Raw genomic sequence first — 16,164 nt, forward strand, 5'->3', positions numbered from 1 at the left:
TTAAATATTCAAATTTCATTTTGAATCAATCTAATCCCTTTAGAAATGGGATTCGATACGAAATGATAATTTTAAGAAATTAAAATAGAATTAAAATTTCACCTTTAGTTTGATTAGGAATAAAATTTCCTAATTTCAAAAAGATTAAAATTTACTCTTATAGAGTAATGAAAAGGATTGATTCAGAATTATCCGAATAGAATTTTTTTGTTGTTTTCTATATGCGAATTTATTTAGATTTAAATAAAAACTACTTACATTATTGTAAAACAAAATTTTGAAATGCCTCGGAATACATCGTAATATTGCTTATCACAACTAATTAAATATCAATCCGAAACGTCAAGGTAATTCTGAATTAATTTAATTTCCAACTATTTTTAATACAAGTATATACAATATTGTCGGTTTCTATTAATTTCGCATATACTATATATATATATATATCGTACTCAATATATTCCCAACAATAAACCACTTCAATCGTCATCATCTCCATTGAAAATTTCAATTCCCCTAAACGTTTCCCCCGCACCAAAACTGCATCACGAATGGTATATAGTTGCGCTTAACGTCCCCCTTCCCTCAAGTTCAAGAATCAGAGCGCGTAGAATATTGTTCGCGCCTCTTTCTTGAATTCGCGCTATGAGAGTATAGTATATATATATATATATATATATATATATATATATATATATATATATATATATATATATATATATATATATATATATATATATATGGGAAAAGAAGAAGAGAGGAAGAAGTAGTAGAAGGTGGGGGCGTCATTAAAATCAATACGCGGCCCGTTTTTCTCTCCCACGAGCAGCCTCCCTTCTCTGATTCTCTCTATCCTCTTTAAGGGGAGGCGAAAGGGCAAAAGAGGGGCTAATCCCCACCACCATCGTTCAGTGTGTAGGTGAGGGATATATGTGTCTATTGGTGGGGGGCAAAAAAGAAAATAAGAAAGAAAGACGAAGAGGCAGATCGAAAAGCAACAAGAATGAAAAGAGAGAGAGAGAAAAGAGAGAGGGGAATAGGAGGGTTGTTATAAGGGAGGGTAGTAGAGCAATATAAGAGTGAGGACGCGAGGAAAGAAGATGAAGAAGAGGAAGAAGTAGAGGCCGCGAGTTTAGGCACGCAGAACGCGAAAATAGGGGGGTTTGAAATGAGGGGAAATTGCGCGTCTCACTATGACCAATAAGAGCCACTTTAAAACACCTTTTTACCCCCCTCATTCACTGCGCATGTCGGATTCAAATCTCCTTCACTTGGGGAAGCTGTTTGCTATATGGAAATATGATAGCGCGATAAGAGGCAGAGAAAAACGAAGGGAGAAAGAGAGAGAGAGAGAGAGACTTAGGTTATTCGCGATACCAAAGCTTATGGCGCCTCCCTTCCAACCAATAAGAGACGTTTTAAATCGCCTTTTCATATATATAAACCTCCTGCGCATGTCGAATTCAAATCGTCCTGCAACCCTTGTATTGCTCTATGGTAATATATATTGTCAACACCTGTCATGGCGATCCTACGTATTTTTCTTTTGGTAAAATAATCATTATCATCAGTTAATTCTAAAATCACTGGAATTAGAAGAGGAACTCTAAAAAGGATCTACTAATTAAAATATTTTGGTATTTGTGCTTTGGAATCTAGTGAAATACTTAATAATAATTAATTACAAATATATAATTATTGGCAACGTTTCAGTACCAATGTGGACATTAATTCCTAAAGTCCAAATAATACCCAATATATGGATCAATAGACAATGAATTCTATATATATATAATTCATATGCATCTGTTATTGTAAAATCTTTAGGAGGATTTACAATTAGTAAAATAGATTTAACAAACAATTTCTATGATAGAGATTTAATTTTTTGAGTCATAAGGATTAGTGATATACCGACGGATGACCATGCGTACACTTCCTGATGTTATACTTTCGGGGTGGTTTAAAGTGCGGTATATGTAAGTTCACACGTGTGTGCGGCAGCATCAGTTCGATGCAAGAGGCCTCCTGTGGACTCTTTCCTAACTAATTCCTCCTTCAACCCCTCGTGCACTAACCACACACAAGCTATCTCTTCACAATCTGCAGGGTATTTGTGGCCAAACATTGTGTCCGCCACGTGGCATCCTTCATTCTCATCAGCAAAATCAATGCTTCCAATATATATATATATATATATATACTCATTGTTGAAGATTTTTGACAAAATCATCGCTGTCATATCCATTTTCTTCTAATCTTTGAAATTGTTGCAATGGAAAAGATTAACGAAACAATTTTGTTATCTTTGCAAAATGATTTATAAGCAAAATTATAATGCTTCTAATATTCATTGTTAAAGATTTTTCCCATTTTTGACTATATCTGCAAACTATTTCTAATCTGCAAGCTACTTCTAATCTAAAAACTACTTCTTTATATCTTCTGAAACATTAACGATATAGTTTTATTACACCTACAAAATGGATTACAAGCAAAATTAATGCTTCTAACACTTATTGTTATGAAGATTACAATTTTTGGCTAAATCTGCAAACTACTTCTAATCTGAAAACTACTTCTAATCTGCAAATTACTTCTAATCAGCAAGCTACTTCTGATCTGAAAACTACTTCTTCTTGTCTTCTGAAACATTTATTGATACAATTTTATTAAAACTATAAAATGGATTTATAATTACAACCAAAATCAGTGCAATTTACACTATATCTTCTAATCTTTGTGTCTTCAGATACATATTGCATTATAATTTTACTGTATACCAATAAAACAGCATTCGAATATTCATAATGTCCTACGGAGGACGACCTAAGAATATCATTTGGTCCAAGGAAATTAGAATATCCCCCAAAATTTCCATAGGACTTCTATGGACATATGGAATATGACATATACTCCACATCCTAGATCCTAATAATTTCCCCTTACCAAATGATATTCCTATAAAATCCGTAAGATATTTTAAATATCTGAAAGCTACTGTGAGGTACGTTCTTTATAAATATCTCCTATTGCAATCAAACGATCTTTTGTAATTAAAAATACCGATTCAGGAAAATTTCTTCGTAACAATTATAGGTATATGGTATATAAAAATTACTAAAATCATTATAATGGGGATTTGGTATAAACCACCAAGGGTAGGTTTTTTCTCCTCCTACTGACCGTATCATTTAAAGGGGATATAGTTGACTTCCTTGGGAAAGCTAATTCAATCGAATATCACCGAAAAAGAGAATTTACCTGCAACAGCGAAAAAATTCACTAGAAATAGCAAAGGTTAATTAAAATTTCCACTAAATCAAAAATTTTCAATTATACCATATTCAAAATTCTAGTAAAACTTTTCACCATACAATTTTTCTTTAATCGATTAACCCTTATACACAAAATGGTTTTATTGAATATAAGATAAAAAGAATAAATGAAGTCAATATTTCACGCTAATTACGTCTCCCCCGCAATGTAACATATATGTTACGGGGCGGAGAAGTGTACTATAGTATATGGCTATACGTTGATTGGCTGGTTATAGTTTTTTTTTCCTCTCTCTCTCTTTCTCTCCTTCTGCTCTGCTATCGGACGCGATATGCAAATTGTTAACTCTCTCTCTTTCTTTCTCGCATTTGCTTTTTGGTCCACGAGGGAAAAAGGCGCGCGCGTGATTCGCGATAGGAAACTAGTCGCTGAAGGCGTGACCAGCAATGTCGCGGGCGGCACGGATTGGTCTCATTGCTCCCCCACCGATGCTTCCCTCAACTCCCCACCAGAAGCACTTCAACACAGTCCAGGCGGTCGCCGCGACTACCTACTCTCAATTCTTGTTTTCTTTTTTTTTTTGCCTTTTTTTTGCCGCTTCCCTCCGCTCTACGGCCTAACGACTCCCCCACTTTTGTACTGCCGCCGGACGGTCGGACGGAGGCGTCCGTGTGCCGCCGCCGGCTTAGACCCTGTAGTGTAGCTGCACACATGCACGCGACAGCATCTAAAACCGCTCTTTCGCGTTTCGCGCTACTCAATTTTCACAATTTATTTGGCGATAATAATTCCAGTGACTGATAACACATTTACTGGAGCATTACTTTCTTAATGTATAGGAGAAAAAAAAAATTTTTCTTGGATTAAGTGATCTGATGGATTATTATTATTCCAAAACCACGCGGTTTTAGCTGTCAAGTGCTTTTCAGGATTATCATCATCATTTGTGTTCATTGAAAAAGATGACGATATTGGTAACATGAGTTTTAGGACAACTAGATTAGTTCGATAGTTTGGTTTTGTTATGGTGGATGACTGTTTAAAAGGATTAAGGACTGATGAATTAGTGAATTTTTGACAATATTTGTGGGTGACAAGTGTTTTAAGGACTAATCCGTGCTGGTGAAATTGTGTCTCTGAGTGATTGAATCAGTTTGCAATTTCATTTGGAAAAACCATTATCCTGATCATAAAAATCATCAACAGAAGACATTTAGTTGAATGAGAAAGAAGGCTGATGAGGATTAATGAAAAACAGAATCTAGTTAAACAATTGGATGACAAATAAGGCTTCGTATTAGTGATAAGGATTTAGAATCAAAAAAAAACCCCGGGAATCATTTTCTAAGGAATCTCCCTAAGGAATAATATTGTTGAGCATAGCGAGCACGTTGGATCTCGCGGCGTTGACAGCTTTTGGGGGCGTTTCAGGACCCAGGGTCGCGGTGGCGGGCACCGGGGTCCTCGCGCTGCCCGGCTTGATACCCGAGAAAGGGTTATCAGCTATCCAAGGGGTGCAATCGAAAACAAAATCCGCAGGCCTGGCGGGTCTCGATAGTGAGGCGGTACGCCGGTGGGTTGCGGAAGCCGCGCGTACCGTCCGGCAAATTCCGCCACCGGTTATTGTGCCATCGAGTTCACAACAACACCTCCCTCAACATCATCATCATTCCGCCGCCCATCGTCATCATCAAGAATCCAGCCCGCCGACGGTTGGTACCTCCCCTTTTGTTCTACCAGCATCAATGACACAAACTCCCAGTATGCATCTTTTAGAGAATAATAATCTATTGGAAGCTATGGCTCAACAACAACAACAGTCCCCACAACAGCAACTTCATCAACAATCCCAAAAGCAAAAACAAAATAGTCCAACAAATAATAATAATACAATTGAAGGTTGGAGATCTATTCAGGGTGGTCATCAGTGGTGGAGTCCACCTCATCAGGAACAAGTTGTAGCTTCTGTTCATGCTGGTAGTCAATCACAATTGCAAATTGCTGCATTGGGTCAGAGGCAACAGCAACAACAGCAAACAACATCGGAAATTGATCAGCCATTAGATTTTTCCGTTGGTTCATTGCAACAACAGAGATTACAATCGAGAAATAGAACTGTTCATGAGAGATTGCAAGGAAGGATGCAGGACAATAATAATGGTACAGGAAGTGGGCCTAAAATTGCAAAGGGTAACAGCAGGAGGAGTTATAGTCCCAGCGATGGTAGCTCAAGTGGAAGCGAAGACGAAGGGGTACTTTCAACTGGAGGAAGTCCCGCGGGTCCACTACGGGGCGTCGAAAATGGTGAGTGGATATATTATATGGAATTTGATATGATATGCGAGCAAAATTGATGCTTATTAGTCTTTGACACTGTAGACTATAGCAATGGCAGCTTTTTTTGCTCTAAATCGTTTCCTTAATTTACAATTCCGTTTCATGATATCTATTGTTTTCTGTCGTTTGGGTAATAATTTTGAAATTACATATACATAAAATCAGAAATTAATTAATGCAAAACAGAAGAGCCCATTGAAGGTTTAATTCTGATTCTAGGAATATGCAAAATCTGTAACTTCTCCCAAAGATATCTATTGTTTTGTTTAGATAATTTTGATTTTGAAATTTTTGCATAAAATCAGCTTATCAATTGATGCAAAATAGAAGAACCCATTGAAGGTTTAATTCTGATTCCTGGAATATGCAAAATCTGTAACTTCTTCCAAAGATGCATCTATATTGTTTTCTGTCACTTGGGTAATAATTTTGATTTTTAAATTTGTACACAATATCAGCAATTAATTAATGCAAAATAGAAGAACCCATTGAAGGTGTAATTACGATTCTGTAGGAAAATACACAATCCGAAATTTCCACTTTTCCCGAAAATATATCTATCAATAAATCTGTCATTTGGCTAATAATTTTGATTTTGAAATTTGTGCACAAAATCAGCAATCAATTAATGCAAAATAGAAGAACCCATTGAAAGTTTAATTTTGATTCTAGGAATATGCAAAATCTGTAACTTCTCCCAAAGATATATACTGTTTTCTGTTGTTTGTATATCAAATTTAATGTTCCAATTTATAAAATCAGCAATCATATATATCAATGCAAACTAAGAAAACCCATGGAAGCGTTTAATGACGATTCTAGCAATATGCAAAATATGTATAACTTCTCCCAATGATAACAGTATTTTTCTGTCCTTTTTTGGTAATAATTTTGATTATGAAATTGTATATATTAAATCATCAATCAAATGCAAAATTGAAGAACCCATTGATGGTTTAATTATATGATTCTAGAAAAATACAGAATTCGCAACTTTCCCTGAAGGTATCTACTTCTGTTGTTTTGGTAATAATAATAATTTTGATTTGTACATAAAAATCATCATTCAATGCAAAATAGAATTCATGGAAGGTATAATTATGATTTTAGAAAAATATACACAATCTGTAATATCAAACATGTTGTAATATTATAAATGGATGTTTAGGTAACATTTGATCCCTTTTCACATGGTTTTGAATATTCTGCAAGGGAGACTATAGTAAAAATGCATTTTGGAATAGGATATTCGAGGGGTATGTATCAGCTGTTCATCCAGCATCCCCGGGCGTTAAACACCCACGCGCGTCCTTTCTAATCGCATCTATATTGTGTGACTCATTGTATATTGTGCGATTCTATATATATATATATATATATATATATATATATATATATATAAATACATTGTTCAAGATATCCACCCTCCCTTTATACAAACTCACCTGTCTTCTCGCGTGTTCACATCAACTCTCCAAATGCAGTTTTGCATATAAGCATCTTTCCCCCCCCCAAAAAAAAGGGGACGAAAAATTTCCTCTTTCTCGAAAAAGATCTTTTTCTAATTTCTGCACATGTGTATTTATATTTATTTTTATTTATATTTTAAATTAATTAATTAACGTTTAACGTCCAAGAAGTATATAATGTTAGTAGCAACAGTGCTACAAAGTTGTAGTGTCATTAGATTTGTATTACGATACGGATATTTAATTAAAGGGATAGACATATTTCAATTATATATATCTATACTTTAATAACCGTGTCTTAATATTCATGTTAATGTGTGAAAATTAATATGTTTTGAATCAATATATATGTCAATGCGCGTATGACTTTTAAATGATATAATCCATTGTGACTTTAATGATTGTGTATTAAATGATAGTATATATGTTCCAATAATTATTTCTTATATATGTGTATATGGTGGTAATCCCCAATGTGTTGAAATAACTCCGTCTTGGTGTTTATCACATGTATATATATATACGTATATTTTCCCAAACATGTATATTATTATATCAATTTCTAATTCATGTTAAATGAGCTGTGAAACAACTCGCGTAGGTTATTAATCAGTTAAGATTTTTTTTCTCCTCTTCTTCTATATATTAATCATGTTACCACCTGGAGGTGTTCGACTTTTTGATTCCGACATCTAGATAAGCGTGCGTGGACAGGATATGAATTTTAAAGAAAGGGTCATTGGTCGCTGATCGGACTTTAAGATAATCTAACACACATTAAAAATTTGCATATACCAGAGCTTACCTCAATATCATTCTGGGATATTGTATATATTCATCCCTTTTACAATCGTATTTATAACTGCAATTAGGTGCGATTTAATGTTGTAATTCAAAACTGAAAATTTGTGTAAGAAATCTATGATTAACAGTAAGAAGTATTAAATATACTAATTTTTAAATCTGAATTAGGGAAATTTTACTGCGCGTTATAAGTATAGCACTAAGATTCCATATTAATTTATGATATTATTTGGCTTGAAACTATAATTATAAAAAAAACTGTCAAAAAAATTGTATTAATTTTTGAAATAAAAAGCCTGTTAGTGTAAATCTGAAATAGCGACAATAATATACTATAATTAAAATATTCTTGTTGGGGGAAAAAAGGGACAACAGTTCCATTTAATTTTAATACTATAGATATTGTGTATAGGTATATAAATAATATAAAAATGAATAAACACGTGATGAGTTAATGTGTCATGATGCAAAACATATCACTAGATGATAATAATTAACGATAAACTACAAAAATTCGTCATCCATTGTTAGTCAATTATATAAACCTGTCTTTTGATCTTTATAATATTCCTTTGATCTTTGCCGACGCGCGCATAAATTATATTTAAAGAGCTCAATTTCACTGTAATTAAAATCTAAATCAGCTTAATTTGAATATAGCCTATTTCCACGAATGAGATTTAGATATACCGAACATATATATTGTATATAAAACTATTGGAATCATTATAAATCACAAAATATTTCTTGTAATTAATACCTATATATACTTTCTTTTGAATTTGGTCTATAAAATACTTTGTTTCTTCAGCGCTCTTTATTATCAAATATTGACAAAATTAGTTAAATATATATAATAATCTTTCACGTAAACTTTATCGGTAAATTCCCTATCATCGTTTATACTCAAATGGAATTTGATGCTTATCAGGTATATAGATGATCGTATAAATTATTATATATTTTGTATCTATTTTAACAATGTAGAAAAAAAGTGTATAACATTTGGGATCGCAACAAAGTCTAAAGAAACGTATTTCAATGATTTGTCTGATAAGTGCGTGCGATAGCACCGAAAGCAAGGTTTTTGTAATATAAAATTGCGATATGGAAAAAAATGCGCGCATAGAGTATTTGAAAAAAAAAATTAAAATTGCTCGTTTTGCAAATTCTCTAATTCTAAATTATTAGTTAAAAATAATCTAATTTTAAAAACTAAATTTAAGTATATAATCTTATGGCTTACGTTTTGTTTCAGCAAATAGTAAATAAAAACAACTGCAATTATTAGAAAAAGTTACTAATTTTATAAGTAATAGAAAATAAACTTAAAAAATTGTCAAATTTACGACTGTAATTTAATTAGTTACCGGAAATTTTTTTTTTTTTTTTTTGACATAACTAAAAGTGTGAAAATAAACATGAAAATATCTTTGTTAATAATAATAAAAGTTACTTTTTTTAAGATTGTATATTTTGCATCCTATGCAATCTCATAATTATAATTTATTTTTAGTTTACTGACATAAAAGTATTATCATAAAAACGTATATAAAAAAACTGATTTTTTAAAGTGTTCATAATTACCCCAGTCACTTTAATAAAAAAATATATTCAAATAAATACAACACGCATAAATTTAAAATCAAAATTATGACATTAAACATTTTTTAATTTTTTGTTTAATGTTATAATTTTGATTTTAAATTTGTGTTGTATTTATTTGAATATATTTTTTTATTAAAGTGACCTGATGATGGTGCGGCGAACCAGACGACCGAAACGTTGTCTAAAATTTTTAAAAAGTGAAAGATTGTTTTTTCTTTTACTTTTACGTCTTCCAAAAAATCGAAAAAATAATTTAATAAAAAAAACTAATTATTAGTTAAAAAATAATTTTTTAGTAAGTAAGTAATTAATACTAATTAATACTAATTTATATTATAGTTATTAATTTTCAGTTGAAAAATAATTACAAATTAGTCTATTTTTGATTAATTAAATTAGTTACCAGAAATTTTAGTTATTTTAACAGAACCTAAAAATGAATTTAACTAATAACTAGTTATTTCTAAATGTAGAAGATTACTATATAGTAGAAATTACTATACCAATTATTACTATAGTATTAATTATCGTAGTATTAATTACTATACTATTAATTACTATAGTAATAATGTACTATATAGTAAAATATTACAATATTTAAATCAGTGACTGACTTTTTTCTATCTAATTAGTTATTTTTAACTAATTTTAAATGTAGAGAGAATAGGAAAAATTGGTCAAGTACGAGTTACACTCGTTTACCTAGGGTTCCATTTATGATTATTTAAATATAAATACTTATAAGTGATAATATTTCACGTGAAATCTCCGCACGTGAAATTAAATATGCCCTCACAGCACGGAAACTTTCCTAAAGATTTCCTAAAGATTTATTTGAAATATTCGGAATATTTAAGTAATTGCAATGTTTAGCGAAAATTGTATAAAGATTTAAATGTCCCACTTGAATAAATGTTCAGGAAAGTTTCACACAAAACATTTATATTTAATCGGTACATTAAAATCTTTACACAATTTTTACTAAACATTGCAATTAAATATTCCGAACATTTCAAAAAAATCTTTAGGAAATCTTTAGAAAAAATTTCGGTGCTGTGGGGGTGTGTATCAAGTTTCAGCTTTTTAGCTCCAAAACTGTAAAAGTTAAGACGGGGTGAACACGCTTTTTTCAGAAATTTCGAATTTTTGGAATACAACTATATTCAATTTAATTCCAATCGGATTCTCTATAATTTTCCTTTAATCTACTTGCAAAATTACGTATGTATACCAAATTTAAACATCCTAGCTCCAAAACTATAAAAGTGAATGGAAGACGCACACTTTTTTCCAAAATTTCGAGTTATTGTACTATGGTTATATTAAATTCAATTCCAATCAGGTTCGCTATAATTTTCCTTTAATCTACTCGTGAAAATACGTATGTATACTAAGTTTGAGACCAATCGGTTAAAATGGCTAGATTTTAGAGGGGGGGAGGGGCAGGATTTTGTGAACGGACATGAGTGAAACCATATAAGGGTTCCGTTTCGGTTCACTGCATGAACGGAACCCTAAAAAGGAAATAGTTGAAAATTTTTGTAATATTTAAGTTAATTGTTAAACATCAGTTATATAAACATATATATTTTTTTGTCATAAGAGTTACGTGAAACTCCATAAAAAAATGAAAAATTGACAATTGGTGAATTAATCCAGTTATGACAAGATTAGCGCACTTAAGAGATGTTGAGAAGAGCGATTTATCCATCATTTTATGCCTTGCGTGCGTACGATGATTCGCAACACATATACATACACACACACACACGTGTGGCACATGATACGTGCCAAAAGACATATACATGACAAATGTATGAATGAAGAAAATATAATCAGAAAACTAATGCGAGAGAAATCATTTTTTATACATATATATATATATATATATATATATATAATATTCAGGTATATATTCGCGAAAATTAATTTTTTAATTACACATATTTTCTCTTCTAAATTATATATATATGTATATATTTCTCTTACATATTGCTCCAATATATATATATATATATATATATAATAGAAGATAAATTGTTTATAAATATCCGATAAGATTTAACATGCTAACTAGGTGAGGCAGATGGCGTCAATTTTTAATTTATCTCACTGATAAGTAATCTGACGCATGATAAAGATTTAAAATGCGTATTATATACCTATCTATATATACATATAATACAAGTACATTTCTCTATCTATGGTGAATTTGGATTACTCATATTATATATATCCTTGAATTCGTTTTTTTTTTCATTTCACTTGTTATATATATATATATACTCGGAACAAACATTCGTCTATAATAGCGTCACTAAAATTCTCACGAATTTTCCAATTCGCATAAAATACAAATTATTCTCACGATTCTAATCTATGCGCGCGACTATATATATATATATATATACAGTGAAACTTGACTGATTTTTCACCTCTCGCAATATAACGATTACTCAGGTTTCTAAATTAGTTTAAACTGTAGAAAATAGCAAAAAAAAAAATTTGTTTATAAAAAGTTGTTTTTGAAATTTTACTCTCAATGATTTTTTTCATTTCAAGGAAAGATGATGGCCGTAACATAACCTCAAAACTGAAAAATAGTTTTTGCAACGAAAATATTATAATTTAACAAAAAGATTTTAACTGAATATAATTTTTTCCAAAAAGTGTACAACTAGCTCTTCGAAAAATGTTTTAAATTAATTTTTAATGTTTAGTTTTCATTAAAAACCATTTTTCAATTTTGAGGTTATGTTAGAACATCCATCTTAAAAATTAATATAATTTCAAAATAGCGATATAATAATTTTTATATTATCTCTTTCTAGATAAAAAAAATTAAAAACAATTAGACCACGTTGTATTTACAGAATCAAGATTATAAAAAACTAAGTGAAAAATAGTGAAGAAATTTTCTTTTTTCCTCTTTTTTTTTTAATTCATTGTCAGCGTAACACTTCGATTTGAATCTTTCTTCAATGCAACAAAATACAACTGGCAAGATTAAATAATAAATCAATCGTTAAATGCCTTGACAAGAAAACGCGATAGAGATAGGGGCAGATAGAACACACATACATATATATATATATATATATATATATATATATATATATATATATATATATATATATGTATATAGTATATATAAACGTGAAGCGGTTCGAGCCGTCGGACGACTCGCGTGCGGAAAATTAGATAGCGTTTCAATTCGTGAAAGTAAACTAATGACGATTTTACCACTTGGTTCCCGTTCGTGATCATTGATCTTTAAATTTCAAACTTAAAAAAAAAATAAAATAAAAATTAAACAAAAAACAAGAGATTGATTTACTTATTTATATTCTTTACGAAAAAACAGTTGAATCGAGAATCTCGGTTTCATAGTTTTACTATATACTATACACTTAGAAATCTAAACCACTGGAATTCAAGTAGAACGTCCGTAATATGACTTAACCTGTATATTTTTAACACCTGTCTCACCCTGCTCTACTCTAGTGCCCCACCCTGTATCAAAAATCAGCTACCATTCCCTGCAAAGTGTCACAATTCAGATGTTCCACTAAAGGCCAACGCAGAATAGAATCGTAACTGGAATCGTAACCGCAAACGTAAACGGGATAATGAGTTAGAGAAGGACAAACAATATGTCTTTCCTTCTCTAACTCATTCTTCTGGTTGCATTTGCAATTACGATTCCGGTTACGTTTATATTCTACTCAGGCCTTAATTATTTTATGTAAATAAAATTTTAGCCATAATTCTTAACCTAAAAAGTTATTTTTCCTCTGTATCGTTGATTTCTTCCTTTTTAAATTCCTTCTTAAATAACTATATTTATTCATCTGGTTTCAATGTGGGAAAATTTACTATATAAACGAAAATAAATTATTGTTATTAAGAGATGAAGAAGCTGATTGAAATTATCATTGTAATTTTTTTTTTTATTTTTATAATTGTGACATATATATATATATAACACGTCATTGGGAAAACCAAGGCTTGGCTTGCTTGACTAAAGATAAAGGCCGGTTTTATAAAGAAGCGACCGGAAACGATATAAATATTAGCCTCGAGATTTGGATCCCGAAAGAATATGACGACCTGCGCGCGTGAATAAATAATAATCCATTACCTCATTTTAAATGTTCGACAGGAAATTGGTTGATCTACATATATATATATATATATATAGTACTATCAGGAAAATTTTTGTTTTGTTTTATAACTAAACATGTTTAATTAATCTACTTTCTTTGAAACAATAAAAAAGTTTTGTTAATTTATATAAAAATCAGTTTCTTGTACACTCAAAGAAATAAAAAATAAAATAAAAAAAAAATTACTGGACAATATCAAATTTTTGTTAAATTAACCAAATAAATTATAAACAGTAAGTTATGGATAAACGCCGTATACCTTAAATGCTAAATACTTCAAAAAACGCTTTTGGTTATAATCAATGTCATCCAAATGGTTATCAAAATAAGGATTCCAAATTTCATTTGAAAATTCGACTTTTGAACGAACTAAAGAATAGAACAGCATGATTAGAGTGTTCGGGTTTGTAAAATCACGATAGTGTCACGAAATAAGAAAGAATATTAAAATAAAGAAGAAATAAATACTTAAATTAAATTAAATAAATCTTGAAATAAAATAAAATAAATAATTTAAATATTTAACTGAAATTTTGTCATACTTGGTTCAAAAAAAAAAAAAAAAAAATACTGTTCACAAAATTGTTTTTTTCGTATTTCAAATTGAGAGAAAATGGAAGTTTGACGAAAATAGTTGTTGACTTACGATTTGTAAGTCAATAATGTATATCTCTCATTCCCAAAGGCAAAACAAGGAAATATATTATATTGCTCAGGTTCAAGTAATTGGCAAGATGCAGATTCTGCGCAGGCATATAAGACATTCAACATTGCTTATATACATAAACTATTAATGGACTGGAATTATTCATTTGGAATTTTATATACTAGGAAAAATTCACAATTGCATGAAAAGACGCGACTATACGATAATTCGCTTGACGGTTTTTCTTGTAACGGTAAATCTATGTGGAGAATTAAGAATACAGAGAGAGAGAGAGAGAGAGAGAGAGAGAGAGAGAGAGAGAGAGAGAGAGAGAGAGAGAGAAGAATGTGGATTCACTATATATGCGTTGGCTTGTAATCATTTGATCATTAGTGGACAAAAGGCTATTTTGTCATGCGGTTTTCTAGTAATTGCTTTTCAATAGGGTTCTAGAATCTTCTCCCCCTTCCCATTATTTTTTTTCTCTCTTTTCTAATGCAAAAAAAAAGAAAAAAATAATAATTTACAAATTTTATCGTTTTGAAAAATTTTCCAAAATTATTTTCTATTGGTTTTGTTTTTTTACATATATTTTAAAAATTATTATATTTATAATTTAATTAATTTTTCAATTTGTAACTTATTACATAACAAAAAATTTTAATTTGTTATTTTGTAAATAAAATTTTTTTTAAACTTCCGAAAATTTTGTTTATACAAAATAACAAGTTTTAAAAAATGTTATGTACTAAATAACAAACAAAAAAACATATAATAACAAAGAATTTAGAAAAAAATTGTTATATGCAAAAAATTAAAATAAAATTTACAAATTTGAAATAACAAAAAAAATTATATTTTGTTAAAAAAAAATTTTTTTTTAATTTTGATAACAATTCTCATTTATTTTAAAATAAAATATTAAAGAGGTGTGATTTTGAAGATTCGTCAAAGCGGAAGTGCAACCTGTTACAGTCTTACGTCATATGATGGGTCGACCGCCTCCTTATTTACCCGTCGACGTTCCCGATTATAGTTTCGACTTTCGAATTAAGGTCTGAAATAACCTGTTCGTATAACGCTTCAGGGCTCTATATATGAATTTTACAGAGATTAGAGTATTTTACGCACATATATGTATATTGCTTTTTTAATTTTGCATAATTAATTTTTGCACAATTATTATTTTCACATAAATACACACATTGTTATTATTTAGATTCTCAAAAATTAAATACAAAAAAATGTATTACTTCAAAACACAATTATTTATTATGTAATTATTTTTAATAATATATTGTTGTTTAGATGTTATTTTTATTAACAATTCGAATATATTTAAAAATATATTGATGACGATAGTAGAAAAAAACAAATGAAAATATTTGTATATATTTGTGTCCTGAAAAAAATGATTATATTAATAATAATAGTAATAATATTAATAATTTTAATAATATTAATAATAATAATAATAATAATAATAATAATATTTACAGTAATGTGGAATATAACATTAAAAAATAATTACAATAAAACAAAATTATTTGTGTAAGAATTGATTATGTATTAACAAACCATTAAAATGTAATATATAATTCAAAGAAAAACAATCATAAATAAAACTAACAATCGTATAAGAGTAAACAATATTCTACAAGCATAATATGTAATTCTAGGAAAAAATTTTTAATATGACACATATATAATAATTAGAATATAAATTTATATTCAGTACAAACAATCACAACAAACATAAATGATTTGTAATAGGTCTACAAAATTAATATTAACATTTTCATTATACATTGACTGTAGCTGACTTTTTTTTTCCTTTTCGTTATTTATATTTTCG

At 29.8% G+C, this 16,164-nt stretch overlaps 1 protein-coding gene across 2 annotated transcripts in view; it reads left to right on the forward strand.

Moving 5' to 3' along the window:
• The first annotated feature begins 3,866 nt into the window (after positions 1-3,866).
• The window catches only part of LOC127281571 (POU domain protein 2-like), a 178,825-nt gene continuing 166,527 nt past the window's right edge, over positions 3,867-16,164 (forward strand). Inside the window, exon 1 of one of the 2 annotated variants that reach the window (XM_051305329.1) lies at positions 3,867-5,583. In XM_051305329.1, the coding sequence (XP_051161286.1) occupies positions 5,025-5,583 (559 nt within the window). In that variant the 5' untranslated portion in view covers positions 3,867-5,024. The remainder of the gene's footprint in view (positions 5,584-16,164) is intronic. The other variant, XM_051305330.1, reaches the window with a different exon arrangement.

Source organism: Leptopilina boulardi, unplaced genomic scaffold (assembly GCF_019393585.1).
Source record: "Leptopilina boulardi isolate dan_hultmark-lab unplaced genomic scaffold, ZJU_Lbou_2.1 LbouV2_273, whole genome shotgun sequence".
NCBI lineage: Eukaryota > Metazoa > Arthropoda > Insecta > Hymenoptera > Figitidae > Leptopilina > Leptopilina boulardi.